The 23,121-nt window shown below is 34.3% G+C and overlaps 1 protein-coding gene across 3 annotated transcripts in view; it reads right to left on the bottom strand.

Annotated features, from left to right (window-relative positions):
* Positions 1-23,121, bottom strand: part of LOC149779592 (DNA mismatch repair protein Mlh1-like) — a 302,826-nt gene that overhangs the window by 146,676 nt on the left and 133,029 nt on the right. For all 3 annotated transcript variants that reach the window (XM_089940364.1, XM_089940363.1, XM_089940362.1), the window contains exons 10-12: positions 18,664-18,757; positions 14,182-14,335; positions 1,821-1,887 (exon numbers count right to left, since the gene is read on the bottom strand). In XM_089940364.1, the coding sequence (XP_089796490.1) occupies positions 1,821-1,887; positions 14,182-14,335; positions 18,664-18,757 (315 nt within the window). The remainder of the gene's footprint in view (positions 1-1,820; positions 1,888-14,181; positions 14,336-18,663; positions 18,758-23,121) is intronic.

The following is a 23,121-nucleotide window of genomic DNA, read 5'->3' as shown; positions in this document are numbered from 1 at the left end:
GTATGGGGCTGTGGTTAGAGACAAGTGGTATGGGGCTGGGGGGATGAGTGGTATGGGGCTGGGGGGACGAGTGGTATGGGGCTGAGGGGATGAGTGGTATGGGGCTGGGGGGCGGGACAAGTGGTCCAAGATGCTTACCTTTATAGATCACTCACACATCTCACTTGTGATTGTGTGAGATTGAAGCTCTGCTCGACCAATGTGGGAGCCTGCCATTAGCTTCCGATGGGTTGGTGGTTCTTTCTCCACCAAATATACTGGCTGCAATGTGTAACCTGTCATGTGCTGAAAAACGGCATCAAACCCCACCAAACCAAACCAAACCATATATGTTTGAATCACATACCCCATTTGCGTGCCTATTAAAGTTAAACAATTCAGAAGTACATACAGTTTTAAATTCCAAATTATCATAACAATTACTGCTGAAACTTAAAGTCAGACACAAATCATCAGCAATTCTTACTTTAAAACCCAGATTTACTGTGTAGATTAAAACTGGTAAAAAAAAAACATTACTGTAGCAATTTTATTTTGCAAGACATTATTTTCCCCACTTGCAAAAATATATGGCCAGCAGTTACTTTCTGTTCAATCAAAATGAGATCTCCAGAATCAGCAAATCAGATCTCATTACTCTGTGGACCTTGCTAATTATCAAATTTGTCCAAGATCTTGATTATACAAGTTCACATTCCAAGTTTTATCACACCACAAGTATCCAGATTAGTAACAAGCAGTTTTTGATGTACACATGAAGGACAACATGTGTTGAACAATGCATGATTGACAAATGGACATTCAAAAAGCTTACCTGGTGCAACAGTCAGGTGGGCTAAAAATTCTTGAAATAATATTAAATAACTATGTTCATGCTAGAGGGTGATTTAGGAGAAACAGTCACTGCCTCACCTAACATTATCCCCAAATGCACAGAGAACGCAAAGCTGGTTTCACTTTCTCTGAAGTCTGCACCATCATCCCCTTTCCACACCATCTACTATTTTCATATGTTGAAGTACGAGATCAACTAGTGTCTTTTTCTATTTCAATGAGCAATGTAAAAGTTTAAACTGAGTATTTTGTACTTTATGATCAATTTTGTGTCAATTAAATGGTTATTTCTTTTGCAATTACATTTCAATCTATGAGACTCCTCCAAAATACTCAAACATGAAACTTTAAGAAATCAGTGAAATATCATTCATTTATAGCCGCCTCATAAGCAAATTACCATTTTAAGGAGGTTTATATGCTGTTTGCTATTAAAACTAAACGCATTTATTTTTTATTTTATCCCTGAAAAATATGGAGAAAAGAATTTATTTTATTTTTTTACAGCAACCTACTTTTGAGGTTTGTCTTGGGCAATAAACCAGGTCAATTCTCTTACAACCATGCTAGATCAAACTAAAAAAATATTAATATTTTCATGCAGTTTAACGAGTACTTACTCAAATGTTTAATAAAATAGCTATTTATAGTGACTATTGAAACATTCAGGCTTCTAACCACTTCACAGAGAGTTCTCATATTTTCCTGCCATTTTGACTGGCAGGGGAGAGAAGTCATGTTACCTGACATTTTGAGTCTAGCATGGACTTTGCAATAGTATGTCTAAGAATAAATAAAACATTGACCAGTCTCTTCAAAAATGTGGAGAAAAATTAATTTCATGACCAGTCAAAGGATAACAAATGGTCTATACCATTAAGTTTTTCAAAACATCTGTGATTTCACATCTGAACAAACTTAACATTCTTCATCTGTTAATGAATTGTGGACGATTCTAAGTTTTTCCCATAATGACAATTACTCACCTCCCCCAGTAGATTTCCCTGCTGTTACATCATCGGGAATACCCACTGAAGCCCCTGGGAGTAATGCCTGAAAATAAAAGTAAGTTTAACATGAGGACTGTTGGAAAAGACAGTTTGTGAACATACTTGTCAATTGTTCATAAATATTTTTTGGTACAAACATGATAAATATTATTAGCAAGTGGCCGTTTTAAAAAAAAATGAATGAAATTTGACAGATTTTCCTCACAGTACTTTAGTTTCATTACTATACTTTTAATAGATTTAATAGATCTGTTTGTAATTTGGATAGAAACAGAGCCATCTTGTTATGAAAGTATGCCCTCTGTGCAAATTGTCCACACATACAGTAAATATAATAAAAAATGTGTGGTAGAAAATGATGCAATTCATGTATTGGAGATTCACACCTGTCACTAGCTGCCACCAATGGGGGAAAAAAACTGGCCTTTGAAAATTGTTGTTTGAACATATACCAAGCATTGAATATGATTATTATTAGTAGTAGTAGTAGCAGTAGTAGTAGTATCATCAAGTCTGTTTTATGAGCACTATTCAACAAAATCGTAAAATAATGTATATGTTGTTCTCTCTCAAATTTATGTTCCAGGCAAGATTACTGTATCTGGTGCACTTCATTCCATTAATTAAAACATTACTGACTTAAAATAATCAGTGATCTTTGTTTCTTATGTATGACTGTAAAATAGACTGGTCAGCCAACTTGTATAAATTAGGCATGGAAACAGCCATTCACACTTCAAAAACTATATCTGGATTAACCAGTTGCTCAACTCACTGAGATCAAAAGACAGTCGGCCTATGTGACAGACCTGTGATGAATACGGAATCAAAAGGCTACATATGATTTTTATGACCCATGAACTGAAACTGATTTAAAAAACATGTTCTTAATACTGAATGAACCCTGACCTTAATGAAATGGGATGTAACTGTTTCAAAAATGAACATTTTTCCATCAGTGATAACTTTAATTCACAGGCAAACAGATTAAGATATCAAACTATACTGGTCACATTGGCACATAAGGCGACTTCCTTTTCTGCAGTAATAATACGACTACTTTTCCCACTATCCAGTAAACAAACTGCTGCACCCTCTACCCTAAAACAATATGACTGAAGTACAGTGATTACAAGTGAGACAAGAAATATTTGCACACCGACTCACATGATATTCCCTTACCTAAACAATGCCTTCCTTATAAAGCAAAAATTTAGTTTGCATAGACCAAACTGTCAATGACCACTTCAAACAAGGAGAAACTATTCCTTAGCTAACTAGGAAATACCTGGTTGCTGACCTCACAAAGCACATGACTGTTACACACACCATTCGTATAAGAAATTTGAAAGGGGGGACCAGGAGAACATTTAGAATAGCTTTTGTGGCCAGGTGACTGTTATGTAAAGGTCACTGTTAGGACAGGTTTAACTAACTGCATCTGCTTTTACTTCTGGTGACAATAAAAAGTGTGATTCATAATGGAATTTAAATCCATTTTCTGCATGTGAACAATTTTTTAATCAATAAAATCAAGAGAATGACTTGTATCGTAAAACAAAAATGCATTAAAAAAATTAATGAAAGAGATGCATCTTGATGAAAATTTGACAGAAATAAATTAAACCTGGAAAATGAAATCCACAGAGCAGCGACTAGGAAAACACCATAAAATGACCCAAAATGGAAAGTTGTTGTTTTGAGTTTAATACCATTTATCAGCACACAATAGGCTATACATGATGGCCAGTATAACTAGTGGAGGAAGAACCATGGAAACCCCGGCATGAACCGCTGACCCAAGGGAAGCTACTAAAAAGCTTTGTCGCATACCAACACTCAAACCCTTGTAGGCAAAGGTGAGATGGCAGTGATTGGTAAAGGCGAGCTTTTTAGACCACTCAGACATCCCGGTACCCCCCACCAAAGTAGAAAGTAAATGTGAATACCTGCAACTGCATCAACGCTACAAGAATTTTTTTTTTTTAAATATAATTTTTTCGTCAGCCTTTAATTTTAAATTAATTCAGAATCATAAATCATAACATTTATATCAAGCTGTTGATCAAGAAATAGATAAACCAAAAAATGGAGGTTAAAAAAAAAAAACAACTGCAGGGCCCACAACTTCTGATCCTTAAAATTAATTATATTGCCATGCTGTAACATTTCAATTCGGAAATATACATTTTTTGTTTGCTTTTCAACATCAACCATTTTCTATTGTTGGAAATCAATGCACAAATGCAATAAAAAAATTAAAGCAACACCTGAAACAGATTTTGCACAAATACCATGTACTAAAAATCATTATTGTTATTATTATAAGTAGTAGTATTATTATTATAATTATTATTACATGTATTATTATTGCTAATTTTGGGTTTAATGCCATTTCTCAGCTCAATACTGGGTGGCCAATATAACTGCTGGAACAACCCGGAAAAACCCTGGTAAGACCCACCTACCTATGGGAAGCTCTTGTCAAGTTTTCTTACACACACACATTGCCAAGCCCAAGACTTGAACCCATATGGACAGAGGTAAGATGTTAATAATCAGTAATGGCAAGCACTTTAGATCACTCTGCCACCCAAGGCCCCAAATATTATTATGACTGATGGATGATTTTTGTGCATCCAGTCGATTTATTGTCACAATTAATTTAGAAATCCACTCTGTTCATTGTAATGCACTTGATTCAGTCCACGTAAAATCACCCATAACCATCTTTAATTCTTATTTTCTTGGGTATTTTTTGTGCGCAGTATGGGTGCCTTAGCTGCAGCTTTCATGTACCAAAGAAGAAAAGTGAGGGTCATTGTTACAAGGGCAAACCTAAAACCACTCCCAGAGTATAACAATGAATGCATGGCAACAAAAACCCATCTGGACACAAACTAAATGCAGAAACTTAACCTAAACCAGCAGTTGTTGTTGTTGTAGGGTGAAATGCCATTTTTCTGCACATGATAGGCTATACATGGTGGCCATTATAAATGGAAGAAGAACCTGGGAAAACCCCCAAAAGAATCAACGACCCATGAGAAGCTACTGGCAAGCTTTCTCACATACCCACAATAGCCGAATACAAGACTTGAACCCACTCAGATGGCCGTGAGATGGCAGTAATCCATAACAGTGAGCACCTTAGACCGCTCAGCTACCGTAAACAAACACTGTAAAATGTAAGTCACAGAGCCGATTTTTTGTTGTTGTTGTTTTGGGTGTTTTTTAGGGTATGGCACTAATACAAATGCATACCACACATTTTGATGATTCTTGCATGAACTGAGTTGGAGATATAAATTTAAATCAAAAAATGCAATCCAAGTCTTTGAAGTGCAAAACATGGGACACAGTGACCTATGTTTGTGAGGGGAGGGGCTAGATTATTCATTAGGATGTATCCCCTTGCCAAATTTCACTACTCCAGCTTTAACAGTATTTATACAATGTGCAACAATAAAAAGTCAAAGACGAACATGAGACAAAAATTAAAGTACATGTACAGAGTCAGCTCCATAAGCTGCCTCCCCTGAGGGTATGTGCAAATGAAACCCTGTCTAAACTGTTGTTTAGGACCTAGTATGAAAGAATGGTTAAGATTCAGTGAGGCTGTACATATTTATTTTCATGCTTTTATCTGTGTGAATGCCAATGCCAGGTGTAGATACAATGGTTCTCCTCTGTTCATAGGTGAGCTACAAATGTAATTTTTAAAACTTGATAGCAGTGTGCCAAGGCTTATCATTTATTTATGGGCTTATACTCCGAAAATTACTCCACTTAAACAATTATAGCTTTCACTAATTTATAAGGTGTTATGTTATTTGATGCATGACCAGCCTGCAAACAATTTTAACCAATGAGTATCAGATGGCTGTCTGTATTGACATAATCATTTCAAATGTCAATTATGTCGATCTCAGTGCAACAACATTGGGGGGACACGTAACACCTGTCACAGTAAGGCATCAAAAGCAGTTGTCAAATTTGCAAATGATTAATTCCATTTCTTAAATTGCGGTTAAATTTCTAATGTCACTGACATCACTGCAACAAAGCAACATTCCGGAATTAAACGCATACACAAGAACAGTAATTTTCACAAATAAGTGGGACCGATTTTGCTCACCTATCATCTGACACTCAATAACTTAATTAGCTTTGGGTTAGTACCAACAGCTGTATTTGATATATGATCTAGCATAAATCGGAAAGGACTTTATTCCATTATGTTTTGCCAAATTTGAAAAAATTCTGTTACATGTTTTTGAGAATAAGTTTTTTTTATATAAAAAAAACAGTGTCTGTATGTGATGGGTGTCCAACATCTTATAAATTTTTCATATTACAAATTAGACAAGCCAGGACGCTCCTTCAAATTTTGAACAAATTTGTCGAGAAGTTGTTTCAAGATTTCTAGCAACATGGCCATATTTTATAGAAGACTGTCCTCATATCGTGTAAATTTTAATGATATTACATTTACAATTTAATCTTTTTTTTTAAATACACCGTATAAGGACTTTGAACTTACAAAGCTACAATAAGATGAGGATGCCATGTGTCAAATTTGCCTGCCAATGAAATTGTTGTAGTACACAGTAGTCCAACATTCATTTTGGTTTCCGGATGATCAGGTCACATGGTCGCAAAAGTGTCTTTGCACAAAATCGGAACTCTTGCCAAAACTTCACTAATCCTGATTTTCTATAACTAACTCTGAAAAAGGTCAGAACCACACAGATTTCATGATTTTCTAGTTGTTTGCAGATGTATATACATGCAAATTTCAGTAAGATAGTACAACTGGATTTTAGTGAAACATGGAACATGTATATCCCTTACCCCAAGGCAAAACTTATTGACCTGGGAGCCATGATCACTGTTGCTAAAACTCGATCCTGTCAATGCTTTTCATTTCTGGTTGATAACTTGCATCCCAAAAAAGAATTCAACAAATTTTATACATACCCACCCCATGCCACATTAAGAGCACTAAGATCTTTTTGGTTCAGCCATTTCAACTTGACAACTTTTACATTATCAAACACATTTATACAAAACTTTGTACACATGCTCTCGTCTGCCCAATAAAGACACCTGCAGATTCATCGCCACTGGCACTGTAACTAAAGTTAGATTTAGTCTTTGCATCTCATTCCAGCCAGGAACTTAAGTTCTCTTCAACCCATTTCAACAAAACATGGTATATGATTTGGAAGTCAGCAGCTTAAAGTTCAAGATCACCCAGGCATTAATTTTTTGGGGCATTTACTGAACTTATCTGTAACCTTGTTACCAGTTTCATGGAAGCTTGGTAAATATGTCCCACTTTGTCAACTGGCACCCTATAGGAGGAGTAGCATAACAAGATTTTCAAGTGTTATGTGTTTAGGCTCGAATAAACAGTAACACAAGAAAGAGTGAAAACAACAAGCTTTGACAAATTTAACAAATTATTTATTTCCCTGGAATATTACTGTAAAAATGAAAAACATAAGAACTTATGGTTTTAAAAATCAAATCCAAAAATAATCCATGAATAAAATTTTAGAGGTCCTAATAATAAAATGCTCTAATGATATAAAGTTCAAGTCCCAGCAAAGAATCCAAGATGGAAGGCAATGACGTATGCTGTAACCTGTACTGTGTTGAAGTCTACAGTTCCTTGCAGAAACACAATAATTAATCCTCCGGTTTTGGAAATCCTAATAAAATTTCAAAGAAACATCTTTGTTCAAGGATTCTGTATGAGCACACGTATATTTCCAGAAAAAAGAATTAATTGTTTTTGAGTCCAAATAGTCTGAAGAAAAATTAACATATAACTCAAAAGCTAGCTACAACCAAAGAAAACAACTTGACATCCAGTGTTTAAAAGCCCAAAACTCTTGAGATCTCTCTTTAAACATCACTATTAATACTAAGTATTAATGCATCTTTGGAAATGCCTAAACGAAATAGAGGATCACATGATCATGTTTACATATAAAAATCACGTAGCCCCTGTATGTCCTTGATAACAACCAATCATTTTATTCCGAGAATAAAAGTTGTTTACTTGATCCTCAATCAAGTCAAAAATAGAAACAGTGTTTCTATTATTAGGTATTTATGGAAAGATTGAGATAAAACTGAATTTTCTGGAAAATATCAAATTCCTAGTAAAAAAAATTACATTACATTGACATGTAAAGAAAATAAAAAGATTCCAAAACCCACAAACAATCAAATCAAATACAAATTAAATCAAATATAAATTATTTCAAATATAAGTGACACAATATGGCTAACATGGTGGCTATATTACATGTTACAACACCATTTTCATTTAGGACCAACCTGACATCATGAGAAAAACTGCTGGTGATAGCTCAGTTTGATATGACTTTCAAAGAACTAGACATAACAAGATGTTCAAGATGGATGCTGTGGAATCCTTATTGGACGTCATTTTCAGCATAATTTTCATTTCAGACCAACCTTTCCTGTCATGGCCTTTAACTTAGAACCCAATCTAGTTGCCTAAGTGGTTAGAGTGTCCACCTTGGATGCAGGAGGTTGTGGGTTCAACCCCAGCAAAGTCATACCTAAAGATTTATAAAAATGGTACTAACAGCTCCCTTGCTTGGCGCTCAGCATTAAGAGGTTAGCATTAGGACTGGTCAGCCTAGTGTCAGGATAAAGTTAATGGTGCATAGGTGTCAATTTGTACAGTTTTCTTGTAATTTGTATGGTTTTTTTTCCTTTTTCATCAGTGTACAGCCAGACAACTGTTTTGTACTTTTTTTCATAAAATTTTTTAAATGTAAATTTTTTTTATTTTTTTTTGTTTTGTGTGCATCTGGGACTCATGGCATAATTTTTTTTTTAGCACAAGAATTCAGTGAGACTGTGGTGGCCCAAAACAAACAATCAAATCATACTAAAATCCGCACTTTCCCTCTGATAATGAAACGAGTTTCATTCATGGTTCAACTCCAGTGTGTAAAGATCTTGTCGCTTATCGCTTGGAGATTAGACGCTCACTATTTCTAATATTGACTAACTACCTGTGTAGTAAGTATGTTTTCTTATTGTATACATTATTATTTTATTATTTATACTTATTACTATCAAATGCATAAAGTTTGCATCAATTTTCATACTTTACATAGTGTGGCAATCATATTGGTGTAACCGTAATTTGTCCGACTTTTCTGTGTGGAGATAAAGTTAGATTTATTAAAATTTTTACCCATGTACTAATTACAAATAAATACTCTACTGATTTTAGCACTGGCATTTTATCGTGCTGTTATAGTTTTTAGTTAAGTTTGTTAGGTAATGCAAACAGGAAGATGCATTGCCATAATGACGGAGGTAGTACAGATACTGAGTGACTCAAAAATATGTAATACTGCCAATTTATATCAAGTATGTGACAAAATCGGCACACCATATAGCAAATTTATAACTTTTCAAACATCAGATATGCAATTTTAATAGAAACAATCAACAGCTTACGAATTATAAACTTCCAGACTGCTACTCTGTAAAAAACATTTACTTCTAGATTTCAATTTTTGGATAGCTCCTGGCATAATATCTTGTGGTTTATGAGGAAAAATATAATCTGTAATATATTTGTAATTGGGAGATCTTCCTCTATCACATGTCAAATCTAAATTTAAAAAAAAAAATTAATTTCTCTCATCTGCCAAATTTCAGGCTGATTGGATTAAAGTCTTCCCTGGCATTGTAGATGTACTCAAGTTAGGATCTTCACATGCTTTTTGTGAAATATGCAGTAAAGACATTAAAGTGGTGGTATCGTGAATATATGATGTTGAGGAACACTTGAAGACAAAACTGCATGAAAGAAATTTTGAAATGAAGAAGGCAGCATCCATCAAAAGCTTCTTTGCTTAGCCAAAGAAGGAAGATGATAGTGTTATAAGTAAAAAGAATGAAATAAAGTTTCAGAAATGTAAATAATTATGTAAATATGTCATAATAATTTGTGTATAGCATTTGTTGTTTTAAAACTGTTGATCTTATATAATGTATGAATACATTTTTCGTGTAAGGTTTTGTTGGTCTTTATAAGGTTTTTATTGGTCTGGCGTACAGGTTTTCATCTCAAAGGGTTGACACCTATGTGGGTGGGACATGATGCTACATGTCTGTGGCATGATGCCCCTGGGCCAGACATCACTATAAACTGCCACACTGCAGGCGTTGTAGCATTATGACTAAAAAATTGCTAAAGCTACATTAAAAATCCAAATTACACACATGTAACTCATAATCTGATACATTGTATAAAAGATCAGTGAATGTGTCTCAAACAATGTCCTGATACACCCACATGCTAAGTTTGATTAAATCTATAATTACAACCCTCCTTTTTTGTAACATGCTTTGTTACAATGTGATTCTGAATATAACATGGTACCATAATATTGGGACCATAGGATCAAAATTTTATGTCAATGTATAACAATGTGGGTTTCAAGAAAACAATGTGAAGCTCAGTGTCATATCTTTATTCCCTTTTTCAAAAGAATATTATTTTTAAAATTAGATCATTCTTATGATGCCGTAGTTTGGTATTTAACACTGTTCTCAATATACTGCAGTTTTGTACACAATGCTGTTCACCCTATGAGACGCAGGTCCAAACCAAATACACTTCATAACTTACTATAAACAAAACAATCCCATGAGGAACACAATAAGAATAGGAAGGTTGAAAGTGTTTTTCCACAGCATGCTCTGGAAAAGGAGGGAATACCATGGAAAATTAAGAAAAAGTGGTAAAATGAAATATTTTGCAAAAAATCATTGAAACTCTGGACATTATCCATGGAAAAGGCTGGACATGCCTAGAAAACTATGGACAGTTTGGACTTTTAGGGGGATATATTTCAGCATGCAAAACCCTGGAAAAGAAGTCAATTTTCAAGATTGGCACTTAGTATTATTTTTCATTTGTTATGCTCAATTGATTAGGGTTACACGTGCAGAAAAATCTCACCAATTCTCACATGCTTCTCATAAGCTACACATGAGAACCTTGTTAACAATGTATGCAAATGGGGTAGATTTTGTAAGCTCGTGTGTGCAGAAAATCTTGTGAGCAAAGGAAAAACCAAAATTTTCACATGTGCAGATTTTGGACTTTAATTCCATTTGGACATGTGATAAATTTGTTCTAAGTTGGATTTTCTCATATGCATGTTCCACATGAGCAATTTGGACTTAAATATTCTGTGCAAATGTTGGATATCTGGCATGACTTTCAGAGTATTGTCTTATTGACTTTACACTGGAATACAATAATACTGAAGGACAAGATTCTAATGTTTAAGTGCCCCATCTGCACAGTGTATTCAATACATCTTAAACAGTGGTATCAAAAAACTGAATCTTTAAACAATTTCAAGTAGCAAATGTACAACAAATAATTTTATGTTAACAATGCCCTCAATTAAATTAATGAAGATTATTTTTTTTATCGCCAATAATTCCATTTTTTTTATATTTAATATTACCAGATTTATACATTTCTGATGGTGGTAAATATAAAAACTTTCAACAAAATTAGTAATAATAAAAACAGTAATAATAAACTCCATATTTAGAGACTGAAGAAAGTAAATAAATATGATTTTATTATCTGTATTATACATTTCCTTATAATATCTATACTTAAAAAATGAATAGTTCTACAAAAGAGGGGGAGGGGCAAAAAATCACTATTTTTTAACGGTCCATTCTTCTGGATATTTTTTTCTCTTATCATGCATATACCTGTAATATGAAATAGCATCATTAAGATTATCATTATTATTAGTAGCATTAGTATTATTAGTATTACAGTAAAAACTGTTATGAGCGACCACCTGCTGAACGCAACCAGCCACTGCAATGTTTTGGTAAATTATGCATTTCGACACTGTTATGAACGACTGCATCGAGAGAAAAAAAACGATCGACACCATGACCTTGACTTAATCGTTTGTAAACACGAGAGCTCAGGATACATGTAGTATGCAAACAAAGTGCACATTAAATAACACTACAGTTGAAAACCATTACAGTGAGATAAACACCACTAACCATCATTTAATCCTTTGTAACAACGACTGCATGAATAGTAAAGATTGTTCTAATAAGGTATTTATACAAAAGAATTGGTTAGCTATCAGTTTTGTGAAATTTACAAGTCCAGCATATGGTGTCATTTGTAAACTGCAGTAAACCAGACTAGAGTAAAAGTCACTAACTGCCATTGTAATGCTGAAGTCATGTGAATAGCCAGTAAGATTAACCAATTTTTCATCAAAAGGAGTAATGATGGACATATGCAGTCAATTTAGAGGTTTGTATGTTTTTTATCTTTGTGAAAACCCACACAACGCCGGTAGTCCTAATGACCCAGTGAGAAATCTTTTGAAAGGGCTTCAGTGTAGGGTTGTCTTTTGTCATTCCAGTTAATCCATAGTGTGTGTGTGTGTGTGTGTGTGAATAAGCTCTTTGTCTTTAATACTAGTAAGAGAGAATCATTTCCGGATTCTCTTTTTTATTTCTTTTATTACAGTGTTTCACAAAGCCACCATCTGTTTACCCGGGTGCAGATGGTAACAACCTTTGTTTATTGAGCTATAATGCTGGTGATTTAAACTTTGTCTCAAAATAAATGTATTGTTTCTTGATGAGTTAATTATGTCTTTTGGTTTCATTCATTGGTACATAGTATATATTTATTCCACATTCCACCAAAATCTGATCAAAACCGAAATACATCTAGTCGTTATTACACCAACACTAATAACAATGGCAGAACCTCCAATGATAAAAAGAAATTCTAACACTGGAAGAAAAAATATATTCATGTGATGTTCAAACATAAATTTGATTCACATTGTTTGAAAATGTATATCTTTATTATATATAGTTATTTTGAGCGGAATGTACGCAATATTTAACAAGATTTATGAATGAAGGATGTGATACATGTACAGTGAGTATGGATATTTTTTCTTCTTCAACAATGCTATTGATCCTGGAAACCAGTCCATTTTCACACACCTCTTATGAGAGACCACCTGTCTTAAGAGACCGCTTTTGGTTGGCAGAAGGGGCGGTCTTAGCATTATTATTAGCATTATTATTAGTATTAGTATCATCAGTATTATTAGTAGTATTAGTATCATTAGTACTGTTAGTATTATTAATACTATTAGTATTATTAGTCTTATTAGAAGTATTAGTATTATCTACTGGCAGAAGGAAATGGTTATTTTCATACTAAATACAAACTTTAAAATATACATAGTTTGTGCTTTCTTTGACACAAACCCATCCCATTCTGTCAGCATTCTATAAAGAATTAACTTTGCTTTTTAAAAAAGAAATCAAATGACACAATCATGCAAGATAAAATGTGGCTTTCCACAACAGACACCTAGTTCAGTATCGAGATCACAACAGCAGTCATTTCCCCTGTTTACAGTTTTGGAGACTGGTTTACGAACCTCGAAATACGTTCTTATTCAATGGATATCACAATTAAATCAAGAACGAACTGTTTATTATGAGGTACTAATTGATGATGGAACACGGTAGTGCCCATGTACCTGAGCAAGATCACAATTGTCAGGTAAATGAACAATACAGATTACAATCATCCTGTAATTCCCCCTCTCTCTCCAAAAGCTAAAAATAAAAGCTGCTCTTAATGCATACATTCTTGCACAGTCACTGCATTGTTTTGTCTCCATCCCATACATACATACATATATAAATACATACATTAGAAACAAGTCTCCATCAAGCTCTTCTATTTTTTTATGGTACATATAATTTGATAATGAAGTTACTGTTGCTGCAAGAACACAAGCTGCATTTAACTTTTTTAACAACAGGGGTTCATATCATTACATACAATGTACCAATAAATAATAGCAGTACAGACCATCTTAATCATTTTTTCCAATAAATCTGGAATACCATACACTGATACCATTAATATACATGAAACTAGAAGCTACTAGTGAAAAAAGACAAAGACAAAGTGCTGATCTGGCTTCCACATTGACATAAATATGGGTAAAGAATGGAAATTTACAAAATTACATAGTTTGACTTGTACTCCACATCAATTTGTAGGCAAATATGGTACCTGTGACTTCTCAAAATTCAGTAATAAATCACCGAATCAATTACAGATAATTGCTTACAGATAATTAAGTTTACTGATAATGACTACTACAGGTCATAAAAGCTAATATGGCACATAACGATGGCTCTGGAATATCTTTATATGTGATGAAAAATGTACCTGTGTGAAATAGGTACGAGATGTGTTGGACCCCAGCAGCTTCTTTTCAATCACGTTCTGCACACTCTCAATGACGGCATCCTCGTGCAAGAAATGGACCTCATGTTTTGTGGGGTGAACATTGACATCGACATTCTGTGGGGCTATGATGAGACTGAAGATAAAATATACATGCATTCAAGCTTCAAATAAATGACTAAATATTAACAGAAAGTTATTATTCATTAAACCCTTTTAAAGGTTTAATCCTTTCAGTTTTGATGGAGTTATTACATCTTTTTTCATCTCCACTACATCCTTGTAACCAGCTCAGGAACCATTAACATATTGTTGCAATTTGGTATAAACATTGTCTCATATACTTAAATGTGCCTTTTACGGGTTTTGTCGCCTCAATTCCATTTTTGAAAGGGTTATGGCCCTTGAAAATTAACTTCATATCTTGATGTGGGTTATTGCTTGTAACCAGCATACCTCAAGAACCATTGAACATAATTTGGTTAAAGCATTGTCTCACTGTCTTGTATGACTTTCATGGTTTTTTTTTCATTTAGAAGCATTACATCCCCCAACTGCTCACCACTACATTATTTTCTGCAAGACAACATCACCAAAATTTGTTGGATATCAACCAGATTTGGCATAGTGCTTCATGCTTATGAGCCCTCAAGTAAATTTGATTTCTAACGTTGCAAAACATATTTTATACGGGTTATGGACCATGATTCTCGATCTGCCTGATGTAGGTTTCCGCAGGATAAAATGGCTGAGCATTGTTGGATTTCAAATTAGAATGTGGCTTTATAGTAATTAAACCTTTAATAAATTAATTTCAAATGGTCCAGAATATCATTAAGAAGAGTTATGGAGTCTGATTGCCCATCCTTGTAACTTAACCTTCTGCAGCATAACTACAGTGGAACCCCACTATAACATGACAATTGGGGTTCAAAACATTGGATTGTGTTAATAGCGGGGTCGCGTTAATGTGGGGTTTTACAGTATTTTACTTTTTTCAGAGAACAACTCATTGGCACATATACATGCATTCATGTCTAATGTATATGATGAATAAATTATCAACACCATTTACTATCGTGCTGTCATGGCATGCAGTTCATCCATAATGCATGTAATTCCATTGAAAAATTGCACACAGACTGACAATATTCAATAATTATGTCCCAGATCATTGTGTCTGAATTCAACGTCTAATATATAGCATGAACAGAGTATTAACACCGTTTACTTGCCGTCTGATATCGTACCGTCGGGGCTTGCAATTGATCCATAATACATGTAATTCCATTGCAAAAACTGCATACATATTTAAAGTATTCAATAATTTTGTCACATATCATTATGTGTCTGAATTCAACTGGAAAAATTAACAGCAAAATCAGGTTAAAAAAGACGAAACACATGTACAGTTCATTATATTCCAGGGTCTATAAATGGTGTCTGTACAAATTTCATACTGCTGAATTTTCTCATATGCATTTCCGTATACATGTATCCATTGTAAATTTCCAAGAATTAACGCTTGTACAACTATTCGTTTGAACGACTACAGCAAGAACAATTAACAGTCAACACATGCTTGCGGCGTGCAGAGAACGACTTGCGTTTGTGAACTTGCTTTTCCATAACAGTAATTTATTTTTATAAAAAATAGGAAATTAATGACGAGTTTATAAGCAAGCACCATACACATGTAAAACCCAAGAACTAAGTGCAACAGGCCTGCAATGGTCACAAGTCACTTTTATACTTTTTTTAAGCTGAACGCATGTACAATTTCATACCCTTTCAATTTCCAGTTAATAAAGTGGACATTATTTACTGGTCAACTGATTGCATCTAATAACACCAACAAGACCAGCAAACATGTTGGTGGCTTTCATTTTTTGATGTTTATTAAATTGTGAGAATCTTTTATCAACCAACACATGTTGGCCATTGTTTGAGCAACAATTGTATACAGAATTAATTGAAGACAATCACAAAGACGACATATGGCTTCACTCATGGACCAGTAATAAGTAACATTTCCAAGAATATTTATTTTGGCATAACACCTCAAGAACCTGGTGAAATTGTTAAATTTCAGAAGCTACGCCATGATCATATTATATTAAAATTCATTCATTCATACGTGAACTCTTTTCCAAAATGAACGTTTTACACACTATTTCTCATACTTAAAAAAAAAAAAAAATTTCCTAGTGCGAGAAAAATACACATACATGTATTTAAAATTTCAGGAACCACGCCACAATCGTATTATATTCAAATTCATATGTGATCTCATCCCCAAAATGATAATAAAATTATTCTACACTATTTCATGTACTTTGAACAATTTTTTTTTTTTTCATGTGTGAATGAATATACGAAATTTCAGGAGCCACACCATGACCGCGTTATATCCGAATTTGTGATATCACAGGGCGCGTTATGGCGGGGTTGCACTGTATACTAAGGAACACTGCCTTTCTGCCAAAGTTACTATGCACATTTCGATACTATTGCTATGACCTTTAATGCCATGGATTTCCAGTGTTCCACATCACCAGTTACAATGTGCAATTTCCCCAAACTTCCGTTCTGAGCAGATATTCTGTTTAAATCCCCACCTAGCAAACTTAAGAGTGTGGGAGCCCTTTGCAACACTAATAGCATTAGTTGAATTTTGCTGATGTTAACTTACACATAGGTCATTGTATCATATGATTATTACATTTTTCAATATGTGCATTGCAATGGCTCTTTCAAAGTACACCAAGGTCTACGAGACAAAGCATGCACCAAACTGCATAAGAATATTTTGAATGGTTCCATGGCCACGCTCGGTACCAGGATTCACTGAGATGAAGAAGTAATATTGATCAATAAAGGCACAGCTACAAGCAGTAGACAATTCACCTACCAAATGGCATCCAATTATGTGTAAGGGTTGCAAAGCTACGATGGTTACAAGAAGTAAGAAGAATCCGTTGGATTGAAAAGGTGATTACCATTGGACTCCTGCATTTTGTCTTTATCAAGGTTGTTTATGTCTTATCTGAATTTAATCTCAAACTTTGTGAACGTTAATTGCTGAACACATGTATATAAAAAAACAATTAAAAAGGAACAATAAAATAAACGATTTAATAGCAAAAGTTATCATGCAACTCATGAGCTTGGTAGAGAAAACAGGCAAACGCCATGAATTTTGCACATTTCAAGCATATAAATTATCATGGTTTAGCTAAAAGTGCCATTTTCATCATTGCTTAAATAAGTGAATAAACCTAATTGGTAATGGACAAACAAATTACAATAATGTAATTGTAAATAATTTAATGCAATTAATAATGTAATAATAATAATAATAATAATAATAATAATAAATAAATAAATAATTAATAATGTAATTGTAAAAAAAAATTTCCATCACAAATTCAGTAATAATTCAGGCACTGAATCATAATGATGACAAGAAAAGCTTCTAATAACTTCAAGACGAAATTCATGGCAAATGCAATACAAAATTAACACATCAAAATTCATAAAGGCACTCTAATAATGTACTTTGCAATGGACCATGTTCATTGACTCTAATAATGTACTATGCAATGGACCATGTTCACTGACTCTAATAATGTACTTTGCAATGGACCATGTTCATTGACTCTAATGATGTACTTTGCAATGGACCATGTTCATTGACTCTTTAATAGTGCTGTTCAGAGCAAGCATAAAATCCTAGATGCTGTGCTTCCTCACTACAACACAGTCCAAGGAAGCCACACAGTACCATATATACTAGCTTATAAATTACTCCAACTGCAAACATCATGCAACCTGATCTGCTATTGCATAATGTGCTAGCAGAGCAGGGTCTGTGTTGTTCTTCGTTCTACTACACAGTCCTAAGAAACTACACAGACCCAGATCTTCTGGTGCATTATGCATTGGCAGCTCTGGTTCCTTTTCAATTTGCAGGTGTACTCATCTTATAAGTGAGTATATATGGCATACTGCCCGTAAGACCATCGTATGATGAAGTACATGATCCAAACAGTTTTACTACCACTCAGAGCTGAGTGGTCTAAAGCGCCCTCCATTACGGATCACTGCCATCTCACCTCTGTCTGCGTGGGTTCGAGTCTCAGATTCAGCCAATGTGGGTATGTGAGAAAGCTTGCCAGCAGCTTCTCATGGGTCAATGGTTCTTTCTTGGGTTTTCCCGGGTTCTTCCTCCACTGTTAATACTGGCCGCCATGTATAGCCTAATGTGTGCTGAAAAATGGCGTTAAACCCTACAACAACAACAACAACTACCATTCAGTTAAATGGGATTCATATCCACACCTTATTACAGGAAGTGTGTTAACATGAAGGACACTATAACAAGGGAATGCTATACAGATGCTGAACAGATGCTTATTTACAGTACAAGCTTCCATGAAAGACTCCATAATAAATTGTACCTACCTAAGATAAAGAAATGGATGAGAATTTTTGGGAAGGTAAGCTTGATAGACTGTGTCAATGGCTTTCTTCAGAGCACTTGATTCCACTAGACGATCTGAAACAAAAAGACAAAAATTCATTATTTTTTATATTTTTTAAAAATATTTTTCAATCCATATTTTCAGTCTACCTCAAAACTGTGAGTGGTCACAGTTTAGAAACAAACTGCCTTATAACACAGGGCCAGTCATCAATTGTAGAAAATAAAAAACAATACGACCCTGCCTGAACATGCATTAAATCAGAATCAAAACTGGTGAAACAAACATTGATATATTGCATGTTTTATTGTTAAAGACTGTGGTTAGTGACAGGAAATTTTGATTCAATATCAAGAATTTGCAACTTTAAATAAAAAGTAATATATTTTGTTCAATTTTCTTAGAAATAAAAGCAATTCACGTACGAGAAACTTAGTACTCACTGCATTTTGATCTGTGACTTGCAGAAGTGTTTGCTGCATTGCTACAATTAAAGCATAACCGCTTTGTATTGTCACGTTAATTATTTCCTTTGTGTGAAATCAAGTAAAGGAGGTAAGATAAAAGCCAAAGGCATCCAAACACCGTGCAGGCCCTAGTGGTCATGGTCCGTCAACTCATTTCAATTGACCAATCAAATACTGTTTCAAATATTATTACATAAAGTAATGTAATTAAAGTTTTGAACATTAAAAAGTGATTGAAACGCTCATTTGCAAATGTGATCAAGGATAGGAATTTAATTATAAAGTGAGATCCTAAGTTTATAGTGAACTTAAAATATCCAAACTGGCACTCCAAGGCTTGCAGATTACTTGAAAGGAAATCATAGCATCAATAATATGTTATTAGAACATGAAGTAATTAAATTTTGATGTTTTTGTTTATCGAAATAAATGTCATCTTTACTTTTTTTAAATGTATGTGTATGTTTTGGTTTGAATGTAGCTTTAAAAAATGTTCAGTCATATTGCTATGATGTCTGCAGTGTGGCAGTTTATAGTGATGTCCAGCACTGGGGCATCACATTGCAGCCATGTGGCATCAAGTCCCACCCAGTCACATTATCCTGACACCAGGCTGACCAGTCCTAACACTAACCTCTTAATTATGTGCACCAAGCGAGACAGCTGCAAGTACCATTTTTATGTTTTAGGTATGACTCAGCTAGGGTTGAACCTCACAACCTCCTTTAAAAAATGGAATCTAATTCTGTTCTAAATCAATAACATTAGAATGTACATGCATTCACATAAAAGAAGTGACATAATCAGTTATCTTGAAAAAAAAAGAATTTAAACAAAAAAGTGAAACCATTAGAAAAATAATTTTTGTGACAATTATTCCCAATGTGGTAGTAGAAGTACTTAGCCATTAACCCCTCTGCCTTCTATTCTTACTCTTGATGTTCTCTCCTTTGTTAATTTTCCAGCAGTACTGTAAAACTGGTTAGCAAGCTGTTAAGGGGGAGATGTACTAACATTGTTGGTTCCAGTATTTTCAAAACTGGGCCAACTCCCCTGTCAATTTTCTGAAAGTTTGCCAATTCTGAATTCAATGGGACAAATTTGGCCATCTTTTCCAAGAAATAAGACATATTTCAAGTGATTGCAGCATCCTCAAAACTGGCTAGTGAAAGGATATAGTCGAAGCTGTTAGTGAAAGACCACCCATTCTTCCAAATAATAATGGTCTCTCAAGACAGGTGGTCTCCCATGACAGGTAATAACACAATAATGAATATATCCATGAACTGAGAATGTGGTCTCTCAAAGCAGTGGTCTTTCAAGACAGGTTTTTCTAAGCAATTTCTGATTCCTTCTTTTTAAATGTGTTCCTTTTTAACACATTAACCCCTAGCGACGACTTAACAGAGCAGGAGGTAGTAGCCTACTGCCGAGCTCTGTAGCGTCATGGTCATGCATGATACAAAAAAGTGAATGGTATTATAGAAAGGTAGACAGATGTAGCTCTACAATGATACCAAATAATCTGGAATATCTAGTTGCACTACAAAATAAAGATTAAAAAACCTCATTTTTTGGACCCAACCTTTTTCCTCTGAAAATTCGCCCGTGGTCGGAATCCGATTTTGTGTCTGAATTTTAGACTTTTTGGTCTCAGATGTAAGGCAAACCAGTATGAACTGCAAACAAACAGATAAGACTTTGCAAAAAATAGGATAAGATGGGCATTTGGAATAAAGAGTGGTCCCAATACAAAAATAATAACTCCATTTAGCAAAAAAAAAAAAAAAAAAGAAAAAACAAAAGAACTCCTAACTTTTACCCTTCTGCTCATGCGCGAGTCAAATAGCCGATGAAAAACGATGTTTCTAACACAACTAGGCAGTATGTTATTGAAAGATCACCGGGGATTTGGTATTTTCGGATCTATTCAGAAATAGCAAAATGTGTTTCCTGCTTGATTTTCAGGCAAAAATGGCAAAAACCTCCAGGGGTTAATGTATTAAACAGTTCATTTTGATGACGTCACCAAATTTGAATATTCCTTGCGTATTTAATCACTTGTGCATCAACATTGCACATAAATTACAAATTTAGCAATTCCTTGATGATTTGTAAAAAAAAAAATCCTTGTTAACACATTAACCCCTAGCGACGACTTAACGGGGCAGGAGGTAGTAGCCTACTGTACTGTCGAGCTCTGTAGCATCATGGTCATGCATGATACACTAAAGTGGGTGGTATTATAGAAAGGTAGACAGATGTAGCTCTACAATGATACCAGATAATCTGGAATATCTAGTTGCACCACAAAAAACAGATTTTTGAAAAAAAACTCATTTTTGGGACCTGGCTTTTTCTACCAAAAATTTGCCCTTGGTCGGAATCTGATTTTGTGGTCGGATTTTAGACTTTTTGGTCTCAGATCTAAGGCAAACCGGTATGAACTGCAAACAAATAGATGAGCCTTTGCAAAAGGTAGGATAAGATGGGTATTTGGAATAAAGTGTGGTCTCAATACAAAAATAATGACTCCGTTTAGCAAATAAATAAAAAATAAAAAAAATAAAAAAATCTAACTTTCACCCTTCTGCTCATGCGCAAATCAAATAGCCAATGAAAAACAATGTTTCTAACACAACTAGGTAGCATGTTGTTGAAAGATCACCGGGGATTTGGTGTTTTCGGATCTATTCAGAAATAGCTTTCAAAATGTGTTTCCTGCTTGATTTTCAGGCAAAAATGACAAAAACCTCCAGGAGTTAATGTGTTAATGGCATTCATGAGTGTAAAACGTTAGCATATGAAAGCAAACAGACAACAATGAGAGAAAAAGAGTTATATAAAACATACGACTGAATCTGGGGATCAAAGGTCACATTACATCAGCGATATGTAGTATTTATTCAACAATTAACTACATTTAAACAATATGCCATATATACTTGCTTATAAGTGGATTCAAACTGAGAAGAAAAAAAACAAAGATCCTGATCTGCATATAATAATGTGCCTGCTGACTAGGGTCTATCTTGTTTGTTCAACTGATTACTCCTAGCAAACCGTACAGACCCAAGATCTGCTGGCACATTATGTGATGGCATATCAGAGTCTGTGCAGTTTGCAGTTGGACTTATCTGATAAGAGAGTATATATAGTAATATATTACTTTTAGATCAACCTTCTGTACTTCCATGCAAATACTATCACATCCATTTCCATTCCAACTGAATCGCTCAAATAATGTTAAGGAAAGAAAATATACAAATGCAGTTAAAGGGGGACAGAAGAATGTATTTTCCTATAAAATGGAAAAGACTATCCACCTGGTATCATAAATCTCGGAAGCTGATTGCCTTTAAGTCTACGGAATGAAGTTGGCACCTTGCTCAATAACTGATCTTGGCAGACAGATTGTTTGATATGAGACTGGCACAAAAGTAAAAAATCTAAAGATTGTAAGAGGGACCTTCTGTTGTACAAAAAAAAAAATTCTCTTTGAAAGGAGAAGCTTCAAAAAATCTATATTATAGTTCAAAATTGTGACTTTAACTTACGCATAACATTCGTAACCACTACATTTTGAACATATGGTATGAAGACATCAATGCATATGCTAGCAAGTACATGTATTGGGTGGTTTCAAAATACCTTGAAAAGGTTTCGACTTTGTTAGTTTTAGTGATTTTTTTATATATATAAAAAATGCTTCTCCTAGTGGCAGCTAAGTAGTTCTACCTATTTGTTATTATAATACAATAACCTAGTTACTCTTATCAGTTAAAATACAATGCATAGTGTTTCCTGTGTTCATCTTAAGATGTATGGCCCAAACCCATAGTGAAATGACCATAATGGGAATATAAACCTTAAACACCCTTCTACATATCACTGAAACCATAGCATAATTAACTTTGCACTGACCATGCATTCAGTGTGTCATAAACTTTCAATGTTAAAAATGGGGATAG

The sequence above is a fragment of the Sinohyriopsis cumingii genome, chromosome 17, assembly GCF_028554795.1.
Source record: "Sinohyriopsis cumingii isolate HCF-2022 chromosome 17, ASM2855479v2, whole genome shotgun sequence".
Classification (NCBI taxonomy): Eukaryota; Metazoa; Mollusca; class Bivalvia; order Unionida; family Unionidae; genus Sinohyriopsis; species Sinohyriopsis cumingii.
This window is presented reverse-complemented; position numbering and strand designations above follow the sequence as displayed.